Source organism: Erpetoichthys calabaricus, chromosome 18, assembly GCF_900747795.2.
Source record: "Erpetoichthys calabaricus chromosome 18, fErpCal1.3, whole genome shotgun sequence".
Lineage (NCBI taxonomy): Eukaryota > Metazoa > Chordata > Cladistia > Polypteriformes > Polypteridae > Erpetoichthys > Erpetoichthys calabaricus.
Window position 1 is genome coordinate 4177925 of NC_041411.2, and position 19227 is coordinate 4197151.

Genomic DNA, 19227 nt, shown 5'->3' on the forward strand with positions numbered 1-19227 from the left:
ACATATTCAGATATGTTGGAGGGCGGCAAATTGAAGCACCGAACGGCACGAACTCGAGCTACGCCACTGTTCTCACGTCACATGGTGGGCCAATGCAGAGCATTCAGAGAACCCAGCCTGGACACATTGGAGAAGTGTGATTGTATTTCAGAACCTTTTGGTTGCGTCGGGAGCAAAGACACAGGGAGAAGATCTAGTTTCCAAAGTGGCGCGTGGATGAAATTTGAACTGAAAGCAGGCCCCTGAAAGCATAACACGGTGGCACTAGACATATTTATCAAACAGTTTTTGTAAATACAGCCTTTCTTAGTGCCACCACTATGATATAAAGCAACAGAGTGATCTGAAAATCCTAAACTCCGCAATTGGAGGGGCTACATCTCTGCTGTCCTGTCCTTGGATGAGATTCAGCCAAGACCCCAAGGAGCCATCTCCTTGACTCCATTCTCTCTTTTATGTTTTTCAGGTTCCTCTTGTGCCCTTCATTCCCGGCTTTAGTATCCTCATGAATGTGTTCCTCATGTTAAAACTGAGCTCGATGACCTGGATACGCTTCTCTGTCTGGCTGGTGGTAGGTAAGTTAGAGGTCAGCATTGATGCTGGGGTCGTCTGGTATTGAGGTGTTTTCTGGAAGCAAAATGTGGACAGAATGATAAAGCTGACGCTTCATGCCATTTGTAACCAATACAAAGGAAAGTGTACGGGATCTGCAACAAAAAATAAGGAGTAATTCATGGGTTTAGGGCCTAAAGTGATTATGTGTGGTGACACACTGTGTGTGTGTGTGTGAGTGCCACCCTTTGCTGCTCAAAACACATTTCTTTATCATCAAATTAAATTATTTTATTTTACATAGCACTTTTCAATATGAACTATCGCCAATGCTCTCCAAGGCAACTAACTAACTGGATAAATGGGTTAGAAAATTTACATATGGACTAGTTGACAGTGGGTAATAGAATACATATTTAAATATTTGCTATTTCTTGTCTTAAGTACTCTCATTGGTCATTCTACACCTTTCCTCAGTTTCCTTGTGTGTCTTAACCAGTCTCTCCCATAAAGCCTCCTTCTCATACTCGGCCATTTTGTGGTGTGTTGTTCGTCTCCTGTTCGCCTTGTGACTGCCAACAATGGTAGACAGGCCCCCGTAACCCACTGTGACAACATTATTGGTATTCTTGTAAATATTGATCACGTTTGAAGGCGAGACTCGGCATTCGTTTCTTTGGTATCCTTGTGTGTGTGTCAACCTCACTTGGCCGGCGTTTCCTCTCTCGAACGCATTCCTGTAAATCCTCCTTCTCAAACTCGGCCATTTTGTGGTGCGTTGTTCGTCTCCTGTTCGCTTTGTGACTACCAACAATGGTAGACAGGCCCCCGTAACCCACTGTGACAACATTATTGTTACTGCTGTGAATACGTCCTACATTTGAAGGCAACTTCCAGAATTCGTTTCTTCGGTATCCTCAAATCTGTCAGCCGGTCTCTCTCGAACTCCTTCCCGTTAAGCCTATATCTCAAACTCTGCCATTTCGAGGTATATATTTTGCCTCGTGTTTGCGTTTTGACTGCTAGCAATGACAGATGGGGACCCCCCATTACCCACTGTGACAACATCATTGGTATTCTTGTAAATATTTATCACGTTTGATATTCACAGCGACTCTGCATTTGCTTCTTTGGTATCCTTGTGTGTGTCAACCTCTCTTGGCCGGCGTTTCCTCTCTTGAACGCATTCCCGTAAATCCTGCTTCTCAGGCTCTGCCATTTTCAAGGAGCATTGTTCTTCTCATGTTCATTTTGTGACTACCCACAATAGTAGACAGACCCCCATTTCCCACTGTGACGAAATCATCGGTGGTATTGTCAATATTGACCGTGTTTGAAGGCGATCCTGATCGTTCGTTTCTTCAGTATCCTCGTGTGTGTCAACCTCCGTTGCCCAGCATTTCCTCTCTAAATCGTGTTTGACCGATCAGACCAAAGCCGAACTGACCAATCTGATTTCTTGAAGGGTCTAGACATGTGCACAAACACACACACACACACACACATACATTAGAATTTTATTAGGCTGGTAAAAATCTAATAATGGGTATCTAGTTTTTGGTCAGTTATTTTCTTACTTCGGTAATCCTTTGCGTTTCTGCAAAAATCTACAAAAACATTTTGGGCCCAACATTACTGTATATTTTACACTTACTGTGGTAAAAAAATGCAAAATATTGTGAGCAATGCAATGTACAACGATCACTGTGCTAGGAAATCACGTGTGTGAGGCTGGCTGAGTGGCGTCCCCCAGACAAAGTTGTAGTTCCCAGTTCTTTAATGAACTGTATTTTTTTACAAACTTTTACTTATTATAGTGAATTTGTGTGTACATTTATGGTAGTAAATGACAGAAATTATTAATATTACAGATACCAAAGAAATCCAATGAAACACTAAGCATAAAATGATAAACATGCATGACACTGTCCAGTTTCACAGATGATGGTGGTGTAGTTATGAAATGATGTGCGCTGTGAACGGCCTCCTGAAAGTTCTGTAATGTTTGCTCCCAACATGATGCTGTGTACATGAAGGTTCTTAGAAGTCAGGAGCGCTCCCAATCCCAGACAAAGATGTTTTCCAACCCAGACGAAATCAAATGAAAAAGCAATCACAGGACAAGAACATAATTTCAGAGAAAACTGTAATTCAATGTTTATGATCATATTCCAATTGTGTAGTGAAGTGTTGAAACATAAAGACACCCCCAATTGCGATCCTGCTTCTTGGGACTCTCTTTTAAGGCTAGTGCCCTCATCCTTCACCCAGCAACCCTTGCGGTAACCACCGAAGTTGCCCATTGTTGCAGTAGTCCAAAGGCTGCTGGGATTAGCAGTCCATTTTAGTAGTGCTTGCTACAGTGTCGTCTGCAGTTTTCAGCAATAAACTCGCAAAATAATACCATTTAATTATTGGTGGCAAACTCACGAATCTGGGAATCCGTGCATTGTAAACCAATGAATTGTAAACCCACAAGCCATCCCCCGCGGCTCTGCCCGCGTAGTAGTGAAACATGACAACCTTTGAAAAGCAATAAAAAAAACATGTATTGTGAGGTAAGGGGAAGCAAGTTACGCTCCAAAACATGCCTGGCATGTGAGTAAGGGAGGGTCCTGCTCAGCTCTGCACTCCTGAGGTCACTCTTTCCTCTCCCCTCAGCCCACAGCATCTGTCTCAGATTAATGAGAATATATGCCTCCTGCAAGCAAACAATGATTCTTAGCGTGATGGGAGAAGTTGCAAAATCAACCAGAACGTTCCAGGCAAATTACAGAAAAAACCCGATCTAAATCTGTTAAGTAATTCTCTTGTTCGCTCGCTAAGCGGAGTTAAGGTCTGCTCCGAGGCTGACATGTGAGTGAGGGGGCCCCACCCCCTTCCCCTAGGCCCGCTGTGTCTCTCTCGGATTCGCATAAATAAATCAGTACCACAAGCAAACTCTGAAACTTGGCACGATGAGAAAGGTCGCAAAATCAACTGGAACGTTCAAGCAAATTATAGTAAAAGACCCAAACTAAATCTGTTAAGTAGTTCTCTCGTGAAAAGCAGACAGACAAACGTTGGCTTTTGTATACCATATTTACCCGGTGTACCACGCGCACATTTTTTCCCGAAAATTAGCATTAGAAAATTAGGAGCACGTCATACACAAGGACATTTTTTTCTGTAATGTTTACTTCTGCTTGGGCTCCCTCGCTTGCTCTCTCTCTCTCTCTCTTGCTCGCTCGCTCTTTCGTCATGCAACAAAAACAGAAGGGTATTTCGCGGAAAACGTGCCCTAAACTCTTCCTATACAATCACAACGCGTATCGTACACGGGGAAAATTTTTTTTGTGATTTTCTTTGTAAAAATTAGGGTGCACGTTTTACACGAGGCATGTGGTACATGAGTAAATACGGGGGGTGTGTGTGTATATATATATATATATATATATATATATATATATATATATATATATATATATATAATATGTGTACAAGAGGAAAATGGATACAGAAAACAGTGCTTACATGGGACTAACACTGCCACCCCCAGCAAAAAAAACATGTAATATTCTTAGTTTATTCCTTTGTTCAAAAAACTTTGGTCAATTTACTGGCACGTTTAATGGTCATAAATTAGTAACATTAAATGGTTAGTACACTTAAGCTATAACTTCTGTTAGACTTTACAGAAAAATATTTTACAATTTCCTGCTGGAAACAAAATGAGTTATTCAAAGACTAGCCAAATACCTGCGCTTTTCAGCGGTGAAGTACTGCTTTAAAAGTTTAAATAATAAACTGAGGGAAAATGTACCAATAATTATTTGTTAAGGATCTCTTTGTATACCACGTTGTCAGTTCGGCCTTCCGGTTGTAATATGACTAGGTTCTGCGCTGAGCTTACTCTTGAGCATGCAACGTACAGTTGGCCATGTGAAAAGCAGTCCTGCCTCAAATCAATGCCAACCTTTTGTAGGGTCTGTCCCTGAGACTTATTAATTGTCATTGCGAAGCAGAGCCTTACTGGAAATTGGAGGCGTTTGAATTGAAATGGGAGATCAGAGGGAATAACGGGGATGCGAGGAATAAAAACTCTCTCCCCTGAGCCACTGCCAGTAAAAATAGTTGCCTCAATTAGGTGTGTGTGTATATGTATATATGTATATATGTGTGTATATATAATATATATATATATATATAATATAATATAATGGTTTTGGCAGCCAAGCGCTTTTTTTCCAACCTAGAAGACGTCTCTTGAGATCCATGTAATCGCCTCGTTGATTGCATGTCCTCCCAGGTACTTTCAATCCCCATTTCCTGCACCGAGTCATCTCCCCTTTTATGAATGACTGTGTTAGTGGCCGTACTTCGTACAGGTCTTTGAACGCACTGAATACTTGTAACTGGTGTCGCCTGTCGGCTACTTTCGACAGGGAATGGAAGCAATTGTCATGTAACAAAAATTATTTATAAGTGATTTTGCATTGAAGAAATAGTAAAAACTTGATCACTTGGGTCAATACTTAAAGAAATACACATAGCAAATGCAATTGAGAATACACCAGAATCTGTATGATTTAATTGTTGCTGTGCGTCTTCATAAACTATGGGAGGTTTGTAAGGAAACAAAGCACGAAGGAAACGAAGCTGCTCTTCGGTGAGGTTGAATTTTTTATCAGCGTTTAAACTGTCATAGACATGAATTACAGCACCATCATAATAGGTACACACCCAGTGAGTCACTCGTTCAGTCACTGCAGAAGGTCATATTTGAATATGTTTTGCATTTTGTGGAATGGGCATTATAGGTATGTCAGGAGTCCACATTAGCAAAACCTCTTGAGGTTGGAAAATTGTATGTGCAGCTAAAATTTCATTGAATTTGCTCATGTGATCTGTTGATAAATAATCATTATTTATCAACTCATTCATTGCAAAATCTGACAGTGGTAAGATCACTCCTTCCATAACACTAAACACAAACACTAAGTAGACACTAACACTAAACAACAGCAACACCGCTGAGAAGAACACTAAATGAGATAAAGTAAAAGTCTACTAAACACTAAAGTACAAAAACGAAGTAGAAAGTAACACTAAACCGCAACACCGCCGGGAGCACCGGCACACTGCGTCTACTAAACACTAAGAAACACTAAAGGAAAAAATACTATTCAGTAAGCACTGCGTCTACTAAACAGTAAATCAGTAAAGGAGAAAGGACTAACAGCGTCAGCTGCGGAGCTCAGCTCAGAGCGAAATGAAGTGAATAAAATGAGGTGAATGGGAGGGGAGATGATCACGTGACTCCCCCACCAGCCTTAACTCTCCATCCCTCCACAAACACAGTCTCTCGGATCCCAACTCTCCTTTATACTGTATATATAATATATATGTATGTATGTATGTATATATGTGGAGATCTTGGACCCAGACACAGACAGGCAGACACCTAATGTCTCAAATCACACACGTTTATTTACAACCCCTCTTCCCAACACCACAAAAAGTGCAGTAATCGCCACTAAAAGTCCTCTAGACTTCCTTCTCTCTCTTCAGCCACCTCCAACTCCTCACTTGCAGGCTCCGTCCTCTTACACCCAACTCCGGCTCCCCGAATGGAGTGAGGCGGCCCTTTTTATAGCGCACCCAGAAGTACTCCATGTGTTCCACAATTAACATCCAGCAGCACTTCTGGATGTGGCGGAAGTGCTGCAGAACACAGTTGCGGAGCTGAGCAGGCACTATCTACTGGTGGCCACGTCCCTCCATAAGGTTGAGCTTCCAAGCTCTGTGACCCCATGTAATCCTGGGAGGTCGCCCCCTTGTGGTCCAAGGAAGATACTGCCCTTTTCCCGGTCCTTCCCTTCTTCCGGTGTCCCAGTGGGGCAAGGTCCCTGGACATCTGTCACTATATATATAGCCCGGGCCGCCCCTGCACACTGTATTCAGGGGGAGCAGCCCTGGACACTGCAATACCTCCCCCTGGACACTAGATGGCTGCCACCCTGGGGTAGAGCAGTGCCTCAGTTTCCCACAGGGCTCCCTGGGAAGTGGAGTTGGGTGTTTTTTATCATTTTGAAATCAGCGACTTTTCAGGGTGGATTTCCACTTTTGAGGACTTTGTTGGGCCGGACAGCCCCGTTTCTTGACCAGTTATGACACATTTCAGAAAGATCTCATCAACATTTGAATGATCTAGCAACGCCGGACTGACTGTGACACGGTTTACTTTTTTGCTCATTTACAGATTTTGCAGCAACGCAATCGGTAGTTTTTTAAATCAAAGTTGTGTGACACGAACTTTTTGCTGATGCCTACTTCTTCAGCAACTTCACGGACAATTAGGGGATGAGTTCCACCAATCAAAGCACACATTTGCTATTCCAGATTTGGGATAGTCCACCTGATTCGAAAATTGCAGAAGGCACGGGAGACGCGTTCGCTCCACCGCATGTACTCGATGACTAATTGACGTGGCATGTTCGAACAAAAAATTATTTTAGAGCTAAAAGTCACCAATGCACCCTGCCACTATCATAAGTCTGCTGTGTTGGCCTCCTATTTAATAACTGACACGTACAAACCACGTAACACCTGGCTGCAGCAGATAGAGGGTCATTTCCGGAGGGTGGTACTGGACCGCATGTCTGCCTCGGGGGGATCCCGAGTTGTTTCGTCGTGTAGTGGATGTGGCAACGCGCCGTACCAGTGTATGCTCCCCAACTTGACTGACAAAATGTGAAAACTTCCAAGGGGGTTGAATATTTTTTTTATGTTCCCAATACATTTAATAGAAAAATTTGCCCAGTGGCTGAAGATGCCCTAGCAGTTGATTGTCACTGTCAAGACAATGCCCACGAGTGTGTTACGCGGTGTTTACTGAACATGCGCTGATGCCCCTTTTTCTCTCCGATTCGCAGGTCTGCTGGTGTATTTCGGCTATGGAGTCTGGCACAGCAAGGAGAATTTGCAGGAGCCCAAACCTTGCAACGTAGCCGCCCGCTACGTGGTGCTGCCCAGCGGGAGCCTGGTAGAGACCGTCCAAGCCGTCCAGCCGGACCCACAAGATGCCATGGGGCAAGTGGAGACCCCCGAAGATAATCACGAAAAGAGATGAGGAGCCAATCTACTCCCCAAATGTTCACTTTTTCCACTCTCATTTTATTCTCTCTCTGTCGTCCATCCGCCCCCCCCCCCCCCCCGAAGGGTCACAAAGCAGAAATACAATTTGGGGGCCCCATGCCCTACCAGTGTGCCGACATCCAGCTTTCCCAGGTGCCCGGCGTCGAAGTCAGTGATGCAAGGAAGGACAAATCCCATTCTGAAAATTGGCAAATTGGTTTGGGGTCAGCGAGGGTCCCGGCCTGAGGTCATTCTGCCAATTTAATGACCTCGAAGTTATTTATTCTCTTTGTGTAAATGTGTTAGGACCGTACTTTAAGCTTTTCTTTTTTGGGCTGTTTAATAAGAAAGCCAAGTCCAGTGACATTTTGGCGCCTCCACTCTTTTATTGCTGCCATCCTTCTGTGTTTCGTTCCTGACAAGGAAAGATTTGTGATTGAATATTTGGAGCAGATTATGTCTGCTAATGAGGGCTTCATCTTTAATTACATCCTTCACTAAATTGTGCGTACCGTTCTGCTTTTAAGAGACGGGCATGTCCACGTTAAGAAACAAATGATCACCCGCCATGTTCTAAAATAACGCTAAGCCCTTAAAATCAGACTTCCAGCTTGGATGAAACTTACAATTGGCATTGCCATCAAAGAAAGCTTGAAATTTCTTTAATGAAGGTCCACCGCTAAGACTTTGGTGGGAAATGAGTAAAGATGTGATAGAGAGTGGGGCGAGAAGTGGCGGCCAGTGATGCATTGGTAAATCCAGTCGTCATGTTGGAGAGCCCCCCGCGAGGCTACTTTTAAGGTTGCCATTATTCATTTTCCAATCTAGTTCAGTGTGCTTGTGCAAGCCCTCCATGGTGGCGCACGGTGGCACAACCTGTGATGCCAGTGACCGAACGGAAGGACTTGTTATAGGAGCGATTATTTACCTGTGTTGTTTTGTGCATTTTTCCTGTCATATCTGATCATTCTAATTGTTGTCGGTTCAGTTCAAGCTGGAAAAGTCTTCTCCACACGCAAGTAGATGGTCCTTTCATTTTTTGTCCCCTCTCACTTACTAGCTGGCATGAAAATGTTAAGAATTACAGTAACAGTTCGCAAGGCCGGCACGTTCTTCCAAGATCAACTGACCCATTTTCTTAAGGCGCTTGACTGCCGTAGTGTTTCAGGAGGTCCTCGCATATCCCAGTAGTTCTGGCTCAGGACCAGCATGAACGTCGTTCAGATGTTTGAGAGAAACCCACTCAAATGTAAGGAGAACATACACTTTGTACACAAGCAGTGCATAGGAGAGCCCAGGACACCATAGCTACACCTCCCGGCTGCCAACTTGGCCAACAGAAGTGCAGCTTTCCAATCTTTGCGCCTTTCCTTTTCGTTTACTTTCCTCTGATCCTGAGCCAGATGGCATGGTGGCACAGGTCATTTGCATCTCAGGTCCTTGTGTGGAGCTGGCATGGCTGTGTGGGTCTCCCCCAAAGACATGCAGGTCAGGATGATTGGTGACGGTAAATTGGGTCGTGTGTGTGTGTGTGTGTTTGCCCTGTGATGGACTTGGTGTCCTGTGCAGGGTTTGTTCCTGCCTTGTGCCCTGTGCTGGCTGGGATCAGCTCCAGCAGCCCTGTTTCTGGACTGACCCTACAGCTCAAGCTACACTGGACTCCGATGGGGGGCTCCCTTCACTGGAGGTTGATCCACTCAGAAAAGGCGAGTAGTGAGCTGCGTTCCATTTTCCTGCGTCCATACTCTTCACCTGATCTAAGTTAGTCCCACATAAGCTGAGTAGTTGAGACATAAATACAAGGGGCGTTCAAAAAGTTTCCACATTTTTATAGTTTCGCTGGAGTAGGCATTGGGCATTAAAAAGTTGGTACGACGCTGGGAAAATTTCAGGTGACCGTGCAGAAAAGTGATGTCATTTGTTTTTGAAATTAAGAGTGTGGAAACGATTTGAACGTCCCTCGTATTTACATTAGGTATATTCTCAAGGACCCTGAAAATGTCAGGTGGGGACATTAATCATCCTACAGAAACGGGTACACCAAACGTTCAGATCGTGTTGAGACATTACCAGCCGACTCACAAACTTGTCCTACCACCAAAGTGTTCGCTTGTCGTTCATGTTAGATCAGAAACTGGTCGGACTAAATCTGATCATAGCATCCCTGACTCCAGAACATGGTTGTGATTTAATTTTAATGAGAATGGGCCTTAGGGTGTCACACGTCCAACATCTGGAGCTGGGGCCAGACGTCATCTTCCAAGCCTGCTTGTTTCACCACATTGTCTTGTAGATGTGGGAGGGAACCCCCTAAATATAGCATTGGCACTGCAAAGCAAAGTTCTCTTTCGTCCCCTCCATCACAAGCAAGTCCACTCTGTATGTTTTGTGGAAGGCAACCCAAACAGCTGAGAGACCAGAAGACATCTGGGAGAAGCTTGGAGTGACCGACCCAATTGAGGGATCTGATATGGATGCCCCTCTGTGGAGGTTTCACGGGCACGACCAGTGGTGAGGAAACCCCCAGGGCTTTGCTGGAAGGATTTTATCTCCCGGAATGGCCTGGGAACACCTTGGGATCCCCCAAGTAGGAGTTGTGTGTGTCTATGGGATGTGGGAGGAAAACTGCCTTTCACGAAGCAAGAGTCACAAGCCCCATTCTTTTCCCGTCAATGGTGAAAGCCCCAAATCCTAGTCTGGGCACTGTGGCAGCCGTCACCATAAAGAAGTGTTTGTGCCCTCTGTGGGTGCTCAGGCTCAGGGAATAAACTGGGCGAACGTTTGCTTAAACACGATATGGGGGTACTCTTTACTTTGTTGTCTCACTTTATTTCTCGGAGTCTCGTGGTGGAGACTATTCTCCACACACTCGAGCAAATTTAATGTCGCCAGTTCACCTAACTGGACCGTGAAAGGAAACCCATGAGGGAGGACCCGGAACACGAACCCCGCCGTGACGCCCTAACTCTCTTTATTTTATACAGTCTAATAATATTTTGCTAAACGCCCCCCTCGGGACCTACGTGTCTATGTACTGCGTGTACCTGAGTGGTGACACGTCGGCCGGACATGCAAATTAAGATGTCCTCGGAATGTGATGTGACAATACTCACCCTACGTTCTGAACACTTTACAAATGCAGAATTTGAATCTAGTTGGACCCTCAGCTTGATAAGCAAATCGGGAAATGGCTTGACGGGCATGCTGTGGTGTTTTTTGTCCCAGCTCCATCTGCAACTAGCCCGAAATCAACCGGCGCCCATTGAACGTTCACTTATTTATTTTTAGATTAACGACGTTTTTCCGTGTCGTCTTCCTCTCCTTATAATAAACTCTATTGAGCGTCCAGAGCACTCAGTCACTGGGTGTAAATGGCCGGACACTTTTTATACTTTCAAAGGGCTGACTTTTGATTTGAAACCTTTACTGCGTATTATTTAGTGTTTAGCGTTTCCCTCCCTGAATCTGAGTGTCGGCACTAAAATGGTAGGTGGCTCATTTCATTTCTTAACATGAGCTCAATGCACTAAAAACAAGAGACCTCTCATATCCCCCAGCACTTCGCTAAAAGGCAACAAAAAAAAATGGAAGTACTCCTCACTCTGGCCGCACACAACACAAGCACAAGTTAGCACAGAGGGGTAAGGATGATGGTGCGGTCCACTTCAGCGCCCACACACCTCTAACACTGCTGACCAATGGCCGGTCATGGAAGTTTCAAACGTGCGCTCGATGATTTTTATAAAATAATTTGGAGTCTGCGCAGCGGTGCGTGTTGAGTAAGAATGTCGCCGTCCTCTGCACGTGGGACAGCAGTGACCCTACGGTGCATGTCAAAGTGAACTTTATTGTCATCTCAGCCATATACAAGTATACAGATAGACGAAATTGTGAAGCTCAGGGTCCACAGTGTAACAACATGACGTGCAAATAATAAATTAAAAATCGAATTAAAATCCATCCATCCATTTTCCAACCCGCTGAATCCGAACACAGGGTCACGGGGGGTCTGCTGGAGCCAATCCCAGCCAACACAGGGCACAAGGCAGGGAACCAATCCTGGGCAGGGTGCCAACCCACTGCAGAGAATTAAAATTAAAACGCAAACAAGACAAGACCTTGTGCAAAGAATGGCTGCTGCCTCACAGCTCCAGAGTCACCTGTAGGAATGGCAGGCCCTGGCGCCTGTCTGTGTGGCCTCTCTCTGTGTTCTCTCCATTTTAGGTGGAGTGGTGGCTCTGAGGTTTGGGATCTGCACTGCCAGTCGGAAGGTTGCTGGTTCGAATCCCGTAAAATGCCAATTGGGACTCCGCTTTGTTGGGCCCTCAACCTGCAATTGCTGAACGCTTTGAGTAGTGAGAAAAGCGCTATATACGTAAATGCAAAGAATTATTATTATTACCTGACCAGACTTTTTCTCCAGGTACCGATGGTGCCCCTTCCATAGCTGCTATTTGCCTTGTGCTCAGTCCTACCAGCTCTTATCTGGACGTATGGATATGAAAATGAATGCTTGGGTACGAATGCGCAATATGGTTAGGCATTAGGGTTACAGAGAATACTGCCCCCTGGAGGGCAGAAAATGCACTGGCACGCTTATCTATGAAAATAATAATAATTCATTACATTTATATAGCGCTTTTCTCAGTACTCAAAGTGCTAGCCACACAGGGAGGAACCGGGAAGTGAACCCACAATCTTCCACAGTCTCCTTACTGCAGCAGCACTGCCACTGTGCCACCTGTGAGGACTTAAAAATAGTAGAATTGGTAAAATGGTAGCTATTTACTAATTCTGCGTCAACACTTTACCCCAGGTTATAGGAGCCTATAAAATACTCAAAGTCAAAGAGAACTTTATTGTCATCTCAACCATATACAAGTATACAGACAGACGAAATTGTGAAGTTCAGGGTCCACAGTTGTAACAACATCCATCCATTATCCAGCCTGCTGAATCCTAACACAGGGTCACGGGGGTCTGCTGGAGCCAATCCCAGCCAACACAGGGCACAAGGCAGGAACAAATCCCGGGCAGGGTGCCAACCCGTGTAACAACATGACGTGCAAATAATAAATTAAAAATTAAAACACAAACAAGACAAGACAAAGAAGTAGCAGCAATATTGACGTGTAGTTAGCAATATGAACATTGATGCAATGTATGGTATTTGCAATCTAGATACACAAATATAGCCAATACATATGTAATATAATAAATAATAGATACTTTATTAATCCTCCAACAGCAGCATACTGATAATAACAATATTAAATTAAAGAGTGATAACAATGCAGGTATAATAGACAATAACTATATATAATGTTAACGTTTACCCCCCCTGGGTGGAACTGAAGAGTCACATAGTTTGGTGGAGGACCGATCTCCTCAGTCTGTCAGTGGAGCAGGATGGTGACAGCAGTCTGTCGCTGAAGCTGCTCCTCTGTCTGGAGATGATCCTGTTCAGTGGATACAGTGGATTCTCCATGATTAACAGGAGTCTGCTCAGCGCCCGTCACTCTGCCACAGATGTCAAACTGTCCAGCTCCATGCCTACAATAGAGCTTGCCTTCCTCACCAGTTTGTCCAGGCGTGAGGTGTCCCTCTTCTTTATGCTGCCTCCCCAGCACACCACCGCCTAGAAGAGGGCGCTCGCCACAACCGTCTGGTAGAACATCTGCAGCATCTTATTGCAGATGTTGAAGGACGCCAGCCTTCTAAGGAAGTATAGTCGGCTCTGTCCTCTCTTGCACAGATCATCAGTATTGGCAGTCCAGTCCAATTTATCATCCAAATAATAGATATAGAGAATACAGAAGTGATCAGTGTATGATGATAGTTGTTTAAGACGTGTAGACAATGACAGGTCAGAATGTTTCACAGCAGAAGGTTATCACGAATCCTTAAAGGTCACTATGAGATTTTCAGTTCTTCTCTACCCGCACACTCGTCTTTACAGGACAGTGGCTCGCATGTATAAACGTTCTGTTTTTAGCGGAGGTTGAGGACGTGTGTGAAGATCCCAGGGGGCAGCCTGGTGTTAAGGAGTCTAACAGCTTGGGGATAAAAACTCTCCTGCAGCCTGGCAGATCTGGCTGTGATGCTGCAGTATCTTCTCTTGAAGTGTGAAAGTCCGTGTGAGGGGTGTAAGGGGGTCTTGCTCAATGCTGCAGGCCTTGCGGACACTGCGTTTATAAAATATGTCCTGTACTGAAACATCCTCAAACATTGCCTAAAAACCTCTTCAAATATATTTATACCAGTAATGGCGTACTGCATGATATCGTGCAGCGAATCCACTTGACTTGAGCGTTCCTAGTTTTCCTGCTCTTTCTCTGTACGTTTGCTGTTTCCTGAGCAGCTCTTCTCTTCTCCACCCTAGCGGCCCACTTCTTCTCTTCGTTCGTCGGCATCTTTTCACGTTAAAACTGATCAAGTCAGCGATTGTGTTGCAGTTACTCAGTACGTTTTCTTTAATTTTTCACTTAAGTCTTCAATCTGCCTCAAGAATGATTTAAGACATGAAGAGGTAGGGGAAGGTGACAGCGAAGGTGGTAGGGATGAGAACGGCGGCCAAACACATGCGCCACACTGCCGCCCTGCTGGCCGAGAGTTGATTCTACAATAAAATAAAACGAGGAATAACCTTGGGGGTCAATCATCACCCCCAGATGTCAACAAAATTCAGGTCAGCACGTCAAACGGTTTACGAGCTACAGGTGATTTAAAATCCTGGACAGGCAAACGGACAGCCACGGTAGCGTATTATATATAAAGATAGATATTACTTTTAAAAGAACGGTGCAAAATTTGCATAAATAAATACGTAAAACTGCAAAATGAAGACAGTTAAAAACATTTTTTTTTTCTAAAAATAATTATGAAGTCTTAAGTCCTGAAATTCAAAAATAAGTTTGCAAGTTATTAGAGAAGCCTAAAAGTACGAGTGCATATTAGGGTTATAGAAATTTAAAGTAAGGGTTCTAGGGGTACTATTTTAAGTTTAGGGACTCTAAAAACTTTAAAAGAGGACAACATTTTTAAGATTAGGCACCTAATCTAATTTTAACATCGGGGGCTCCTAGGTAACCTGGCCGTACCCCTTAAGTTCAGGGACAGGTGACGATTAACTTAATGTTTGTACCCGATTATTCGTCAGCACATGGCACCATCGCAAGCGGAGATTTGCCTTTTGTTGTCACCCTGTAATAGAACTGTGGTGGGAATTTAAAAAAATCCTTAACCTGTTAAGGCAGCTGTCATAAGATCCAATTGTCCACTTCATCCATGTACTGAATCTGCGTCTCCCACTTCAGACTAACCTGGGCACAAGGGGGCACGGGGCACCAGTTAACTAGGGGACACATCCGCAGACATCGACACTGAGCCAGTTAACCTAACAAGCGTGTCTTTAGTATGTGGGAGAAAACTCACTTTGACAAAAAGAGAACATATGTGACTGGCACTGACAAGTGAAGCCCGGTCTCTAGAGCGGCACGCTACCAGGTCTAAACTCTATGCCACCCAAAAAAAAAATGACCGCCATTTTAATATTGCACAGCGTGAGTGAGTGTGTGTGTGTGTGTGTGTTTGCCTGTTTGTCACCTTCCCCTGAGTTGGGACCAAATGCATGTTAAAAACGGTGTATTTGCTGTTAAACGACCCCCCTCCCTCCCCAGCAAGGATCACAGGAGGACCCTCTACCGAATAAGTTTACCAGGATACAGTCACGCTCTCAAAGGGGTTAACTCTTTGCCTGGTTTGGCTGATTGGTCACAACATCTACAGGAATATTCCTGATCCCAAAAAAATAAGTAAATAACCGAAACTCCTAGGAGTGAGCAGAAGTGCCCGGACATGAATGGCCAACTGCATCGAGATGCCAAACTAACAGAAGCTTATTTTCGGTCCTCTCTGCTGTGATTTGGACTTTTACAACAATGGAGGTCGCACCCTGGAGTGCCTTATTCCTCATCATGTCTCCTTTTATTTATTGTGTACTCGTATTCTACAGTATTTTGAATGCAATGCGGAGAAGCAGACGTTGTTACTACGTTTCCAGCGAGATCGTCTCCTACGGAAGATTCCACACAAGACGCCGAGATGGGACTTTGCACTATTTTCTGGCCAGTCTGCTTTGCTGGTTTTCCAATGGGAGTGTGCATGTGCATTCCTCCTCCTCCTCCTCCTCCTTCATCCTCCTGCGTTTTGTAATTTCTTTGATTTCTCGTCACCAATCCCGAGACGCTCCTTGAAATGCTCCAAGAAGTATTTTTCAGATCGTCTCTTGTGCTCTGTGACCTCTTCCCACAGGATCATGCGGGTCCGCTTTTTGCCTCGACAGACTTTATATCTTCAGTACCTGTGATTTTGTTGCCCTTTACTTTTTTATTTTTTTGGTCAATGCAGTGTATATTTAAACAAACTGTGATGATAATTTAGTGAATAAATGTTCTGAAGCATCGCTCTTTGTCTTTCTATCACAATCGGCGGTTCCATTTCAAAGCGTAGCAGTCTGGCATAGTTACTCAGGCGAGTCCTTACAGCACGCGTACACCTTTGTAATTTGATTATGGCGGTGATCATCGTTTCGCCATACTTTTGTTTCTTTTGTTACTCTACCTTCTTGCCTGGGGGTCAGAGAAGCAGTTAGCGACAGTCGCAGTCAAACCACACAAGTGGAGCTGCGTTGTATCTTTGTGACGGGAGGGCGAGCGTAAACATATCAGGTCTATAGTGGACATCTGGGACCATCCTGAAAGATAAAAATTATCATCATGGATCTGCAGACCTTGTATTAAACAACTTTAATTTGTCTCTATTAGAAGAGCTTTTGCTTCTTCTTCTTCTTTTGACTGCTCCTGTTAGGTGTTGCCACAGCAGATCATCTTCTTCCATACATTTCTGTCCTCGTCATCTTGTTCTATTACACCCATCACCTGCATGTCTTCTCACCACATCCATAAACCTTCTCTTAGGCCTTCCTCTCCTCCTTTTTCCTGGCAGCTCTATCCTTAGTACCCTTCACTCTTCATACCCCTCATCTCTCCTCTGCACATGTCCAGACCAACACAATCTCGCCTCTATGACTTTGTCTCCAAACCGTCCAACTTGAGCTGACCCTCTAATGTCCTCACTTCTAATCCTGTCCGTCCTCGTCACAAATCTCAGCATCTTTAACTGCCACCTCCAGCTTTGTCTCCTGCTTTCTGGTCAGTGCCACCGTCTCCACCCATATACCATAGCCGGTCTCACTACCATCCTGTAGACATTCTCTTTCACTCTTGCTGATACCCGTCTGTCACCAATCACTCCTCGTCTGTCACCAGTCACTCCTCGTCTGTCACCAATCACTCTTTTCCACCCACTCCTCCCTGCCTGCACTCTCTTCTTCACCTCTCTTCCACACTGCCTGTTACTCTGTACTGTTGATCCCAAGTATTTAAACTCCTCCACCTTCACCAACTCTACTCCCTCATCTTCACCATTCCATTGACTTCCCTCTCATTCACACACATATATTCGGTCTTGTTCCTACTGACCTTCATTCCTCTCCTCTCATATCTCCACCTCTCCAGGGTCTCCTCAACCTGCTCCCTACTCTCCCTACAGATCACAATCTCATCAGCAAACATCACAGTCCATGGAGACTCCTGTCTAATCTCATCTGTCTACCTGTCCATCACCATTGCAAATAAGAAAGGGCTCAGAGCCGATCCCTGATGTAATCCACCCTTCGTCACTCCTACAACAGACCTCACCACTGTCACATTTCCCTTGTACATATTTTCTAATTTTGCCCAAATGAACTGTCATAAACTATAAAGAGTAATTTACCATCGTGGAAGAAGCACAAAAAACAAGGAGAAAAGGGTCCGGGGTTCCACCCCGTATATTAACAACTAGCAAAATACCCTCGCTTCACAGCGGCGAAGTACTGCTTTAAAATTTTTATTAAGAAGAAAAGTAAACCTTTTTAAACTAAGGGAAAATATACCAATAATAATTATTTGTTAAGGATCTCTTTGTATACCACATTGTCAGTTCGCCCCTCCGGTTGTAATATGACCAAGCTGTGCGCTGAGCTCACTCTTGAGCATGCAACGTATAGTTGGCCATGTGAAAAGCAATCGTGCCTCAAATCAGTGCCAACCTTTTGTAGGGTCTGTCCCTGAGACTTATTAATTGTCATTGCGAAGCAGAGCCTTACTGGAAATTGGAGGCATTTGAATTGAAATGGGTTTCATCGATAACTTCACATCCAGCTTTTGAGAGTTGAAACATTCATAAACATCAAAGTGTCCACTACTCAAATCGTAACCTGTGAATCTAAGATGTTTAAGAGGCATTGGCGGTTGTCCAAAGGTATAAAATATTTGGCCATTTCGGTACACTTGAAAGCGACAACCGAACAATTCAGTGGCAGCCATCAACTCCCATGCAGAACCATAGGTGGAGGGCTTAAGCATTTCACTCTTATAGTGCTCCTGTGTAGTATAATTATCTCCTGTACCGTCATCAGTCCACACCTTGAACCTGTCGCAGTCATTCAATACATAAGACACAATGTTCCTCCGGATATCAAGAGTGAGCCTGATATGGCCGTGCAATATGTAACACAGAAAATGGAAAAGGCAGGCGCCATCTTCAAGTATTGAAACCACTCGGTAAGTGACAGTTCTTTGATCGATGGTGATCACCTCGATAGACATGTTAATGGGGGTACAGTTGGAACGATAAAGGAAATGGGTACCTGAACAATGTAAACTAAGTCTGAAATACCTACACAATAACTATAATCGTAATAAACGAACAATAAAACAGCAGAGAAGCCGTGGATTAAATAAAAAGGCTGCAGTTATCAGCAGGGAGACGTGAATCCCGTGGCGAAGCAAGGAAGGGAATGAAGAGACCGGAGCGACGGACGGCTTTATAGAGGCAGGCAGCCAACTACGTGGGAGGCGTGGGGATGGGGGACCCAACGCCGCCTCACACGGCGACCGAGCTGCAGGCTATGGACGTAGATATGTACGTAAGTAGGATTCACTTAGCGTTGGGAACCCGTCTACCAAATTTCTTGGAGATGGGCCCATAAGTAACAAAGACCGTTGGAAATTTCGATATGGCGGCCAACAGTGGTGTCATACCACCGAAATAAGTACGTACATCAGTTTCGGTTAGCACCTACCAAATTTCGTGAAGATGGGGCCATAAATAAGAAAGTTTAACATGGCGGACGTTGTCGACCATTATGACCGTTACGTGTAGAATTTCGAAATGAAACCTGCTTAACTTTTGTAAGTAAGCTGTAAGGAATGAGCCTGACAAATTTGGAGAATTAGTGCTGAGTGAGTCAGTCAGTGAGGCTTTGCCTTTTATTAGTATAGATACAATCTTCAAAAATAACGTTGGCTCCAAAGACGGAGTCCAAGACTTGACTGACTGCAGGAGGTAAGTGGTTGGCTTTATATATGGCAGGCAGGAAGAGGAGGGTCCATCGGGATTAGGCAGTAGGAGAGCGTGGTCTGGAGGTGGAAGTGGAACTCGGTTGGGTTTTAA

The 19227-nt window shown here is 44.5% G+C and overlaps 1 protein-coding gene across 1 annotated transcript in view; it reads left to right on the forward strand.

The window, feature by feature from the left end:
• Nucleotides 1-16132, forward strand: part of slc7a4 (solute carrier family 7 member 4) — a 37383-nt gene extending 21251 nt beyond the window's left edge. Inside the window, exons 4-5 of the mRNA XM_028824336.2 lie at nt 467-575; nt 7467-16132. Of these exons, the coding sequence (XP_028680169.1) occupies nt 467-575; nt 7467-7663 (306 nt within the window). The 3' untranslated portion in view covers nt 7664-16132. The remainder of the gene's footprint in view (nt 1-466; nt 576-7466) is intronic.
• Nucleotides 16133-19227: the final 3095 nt, after the last annotated feature.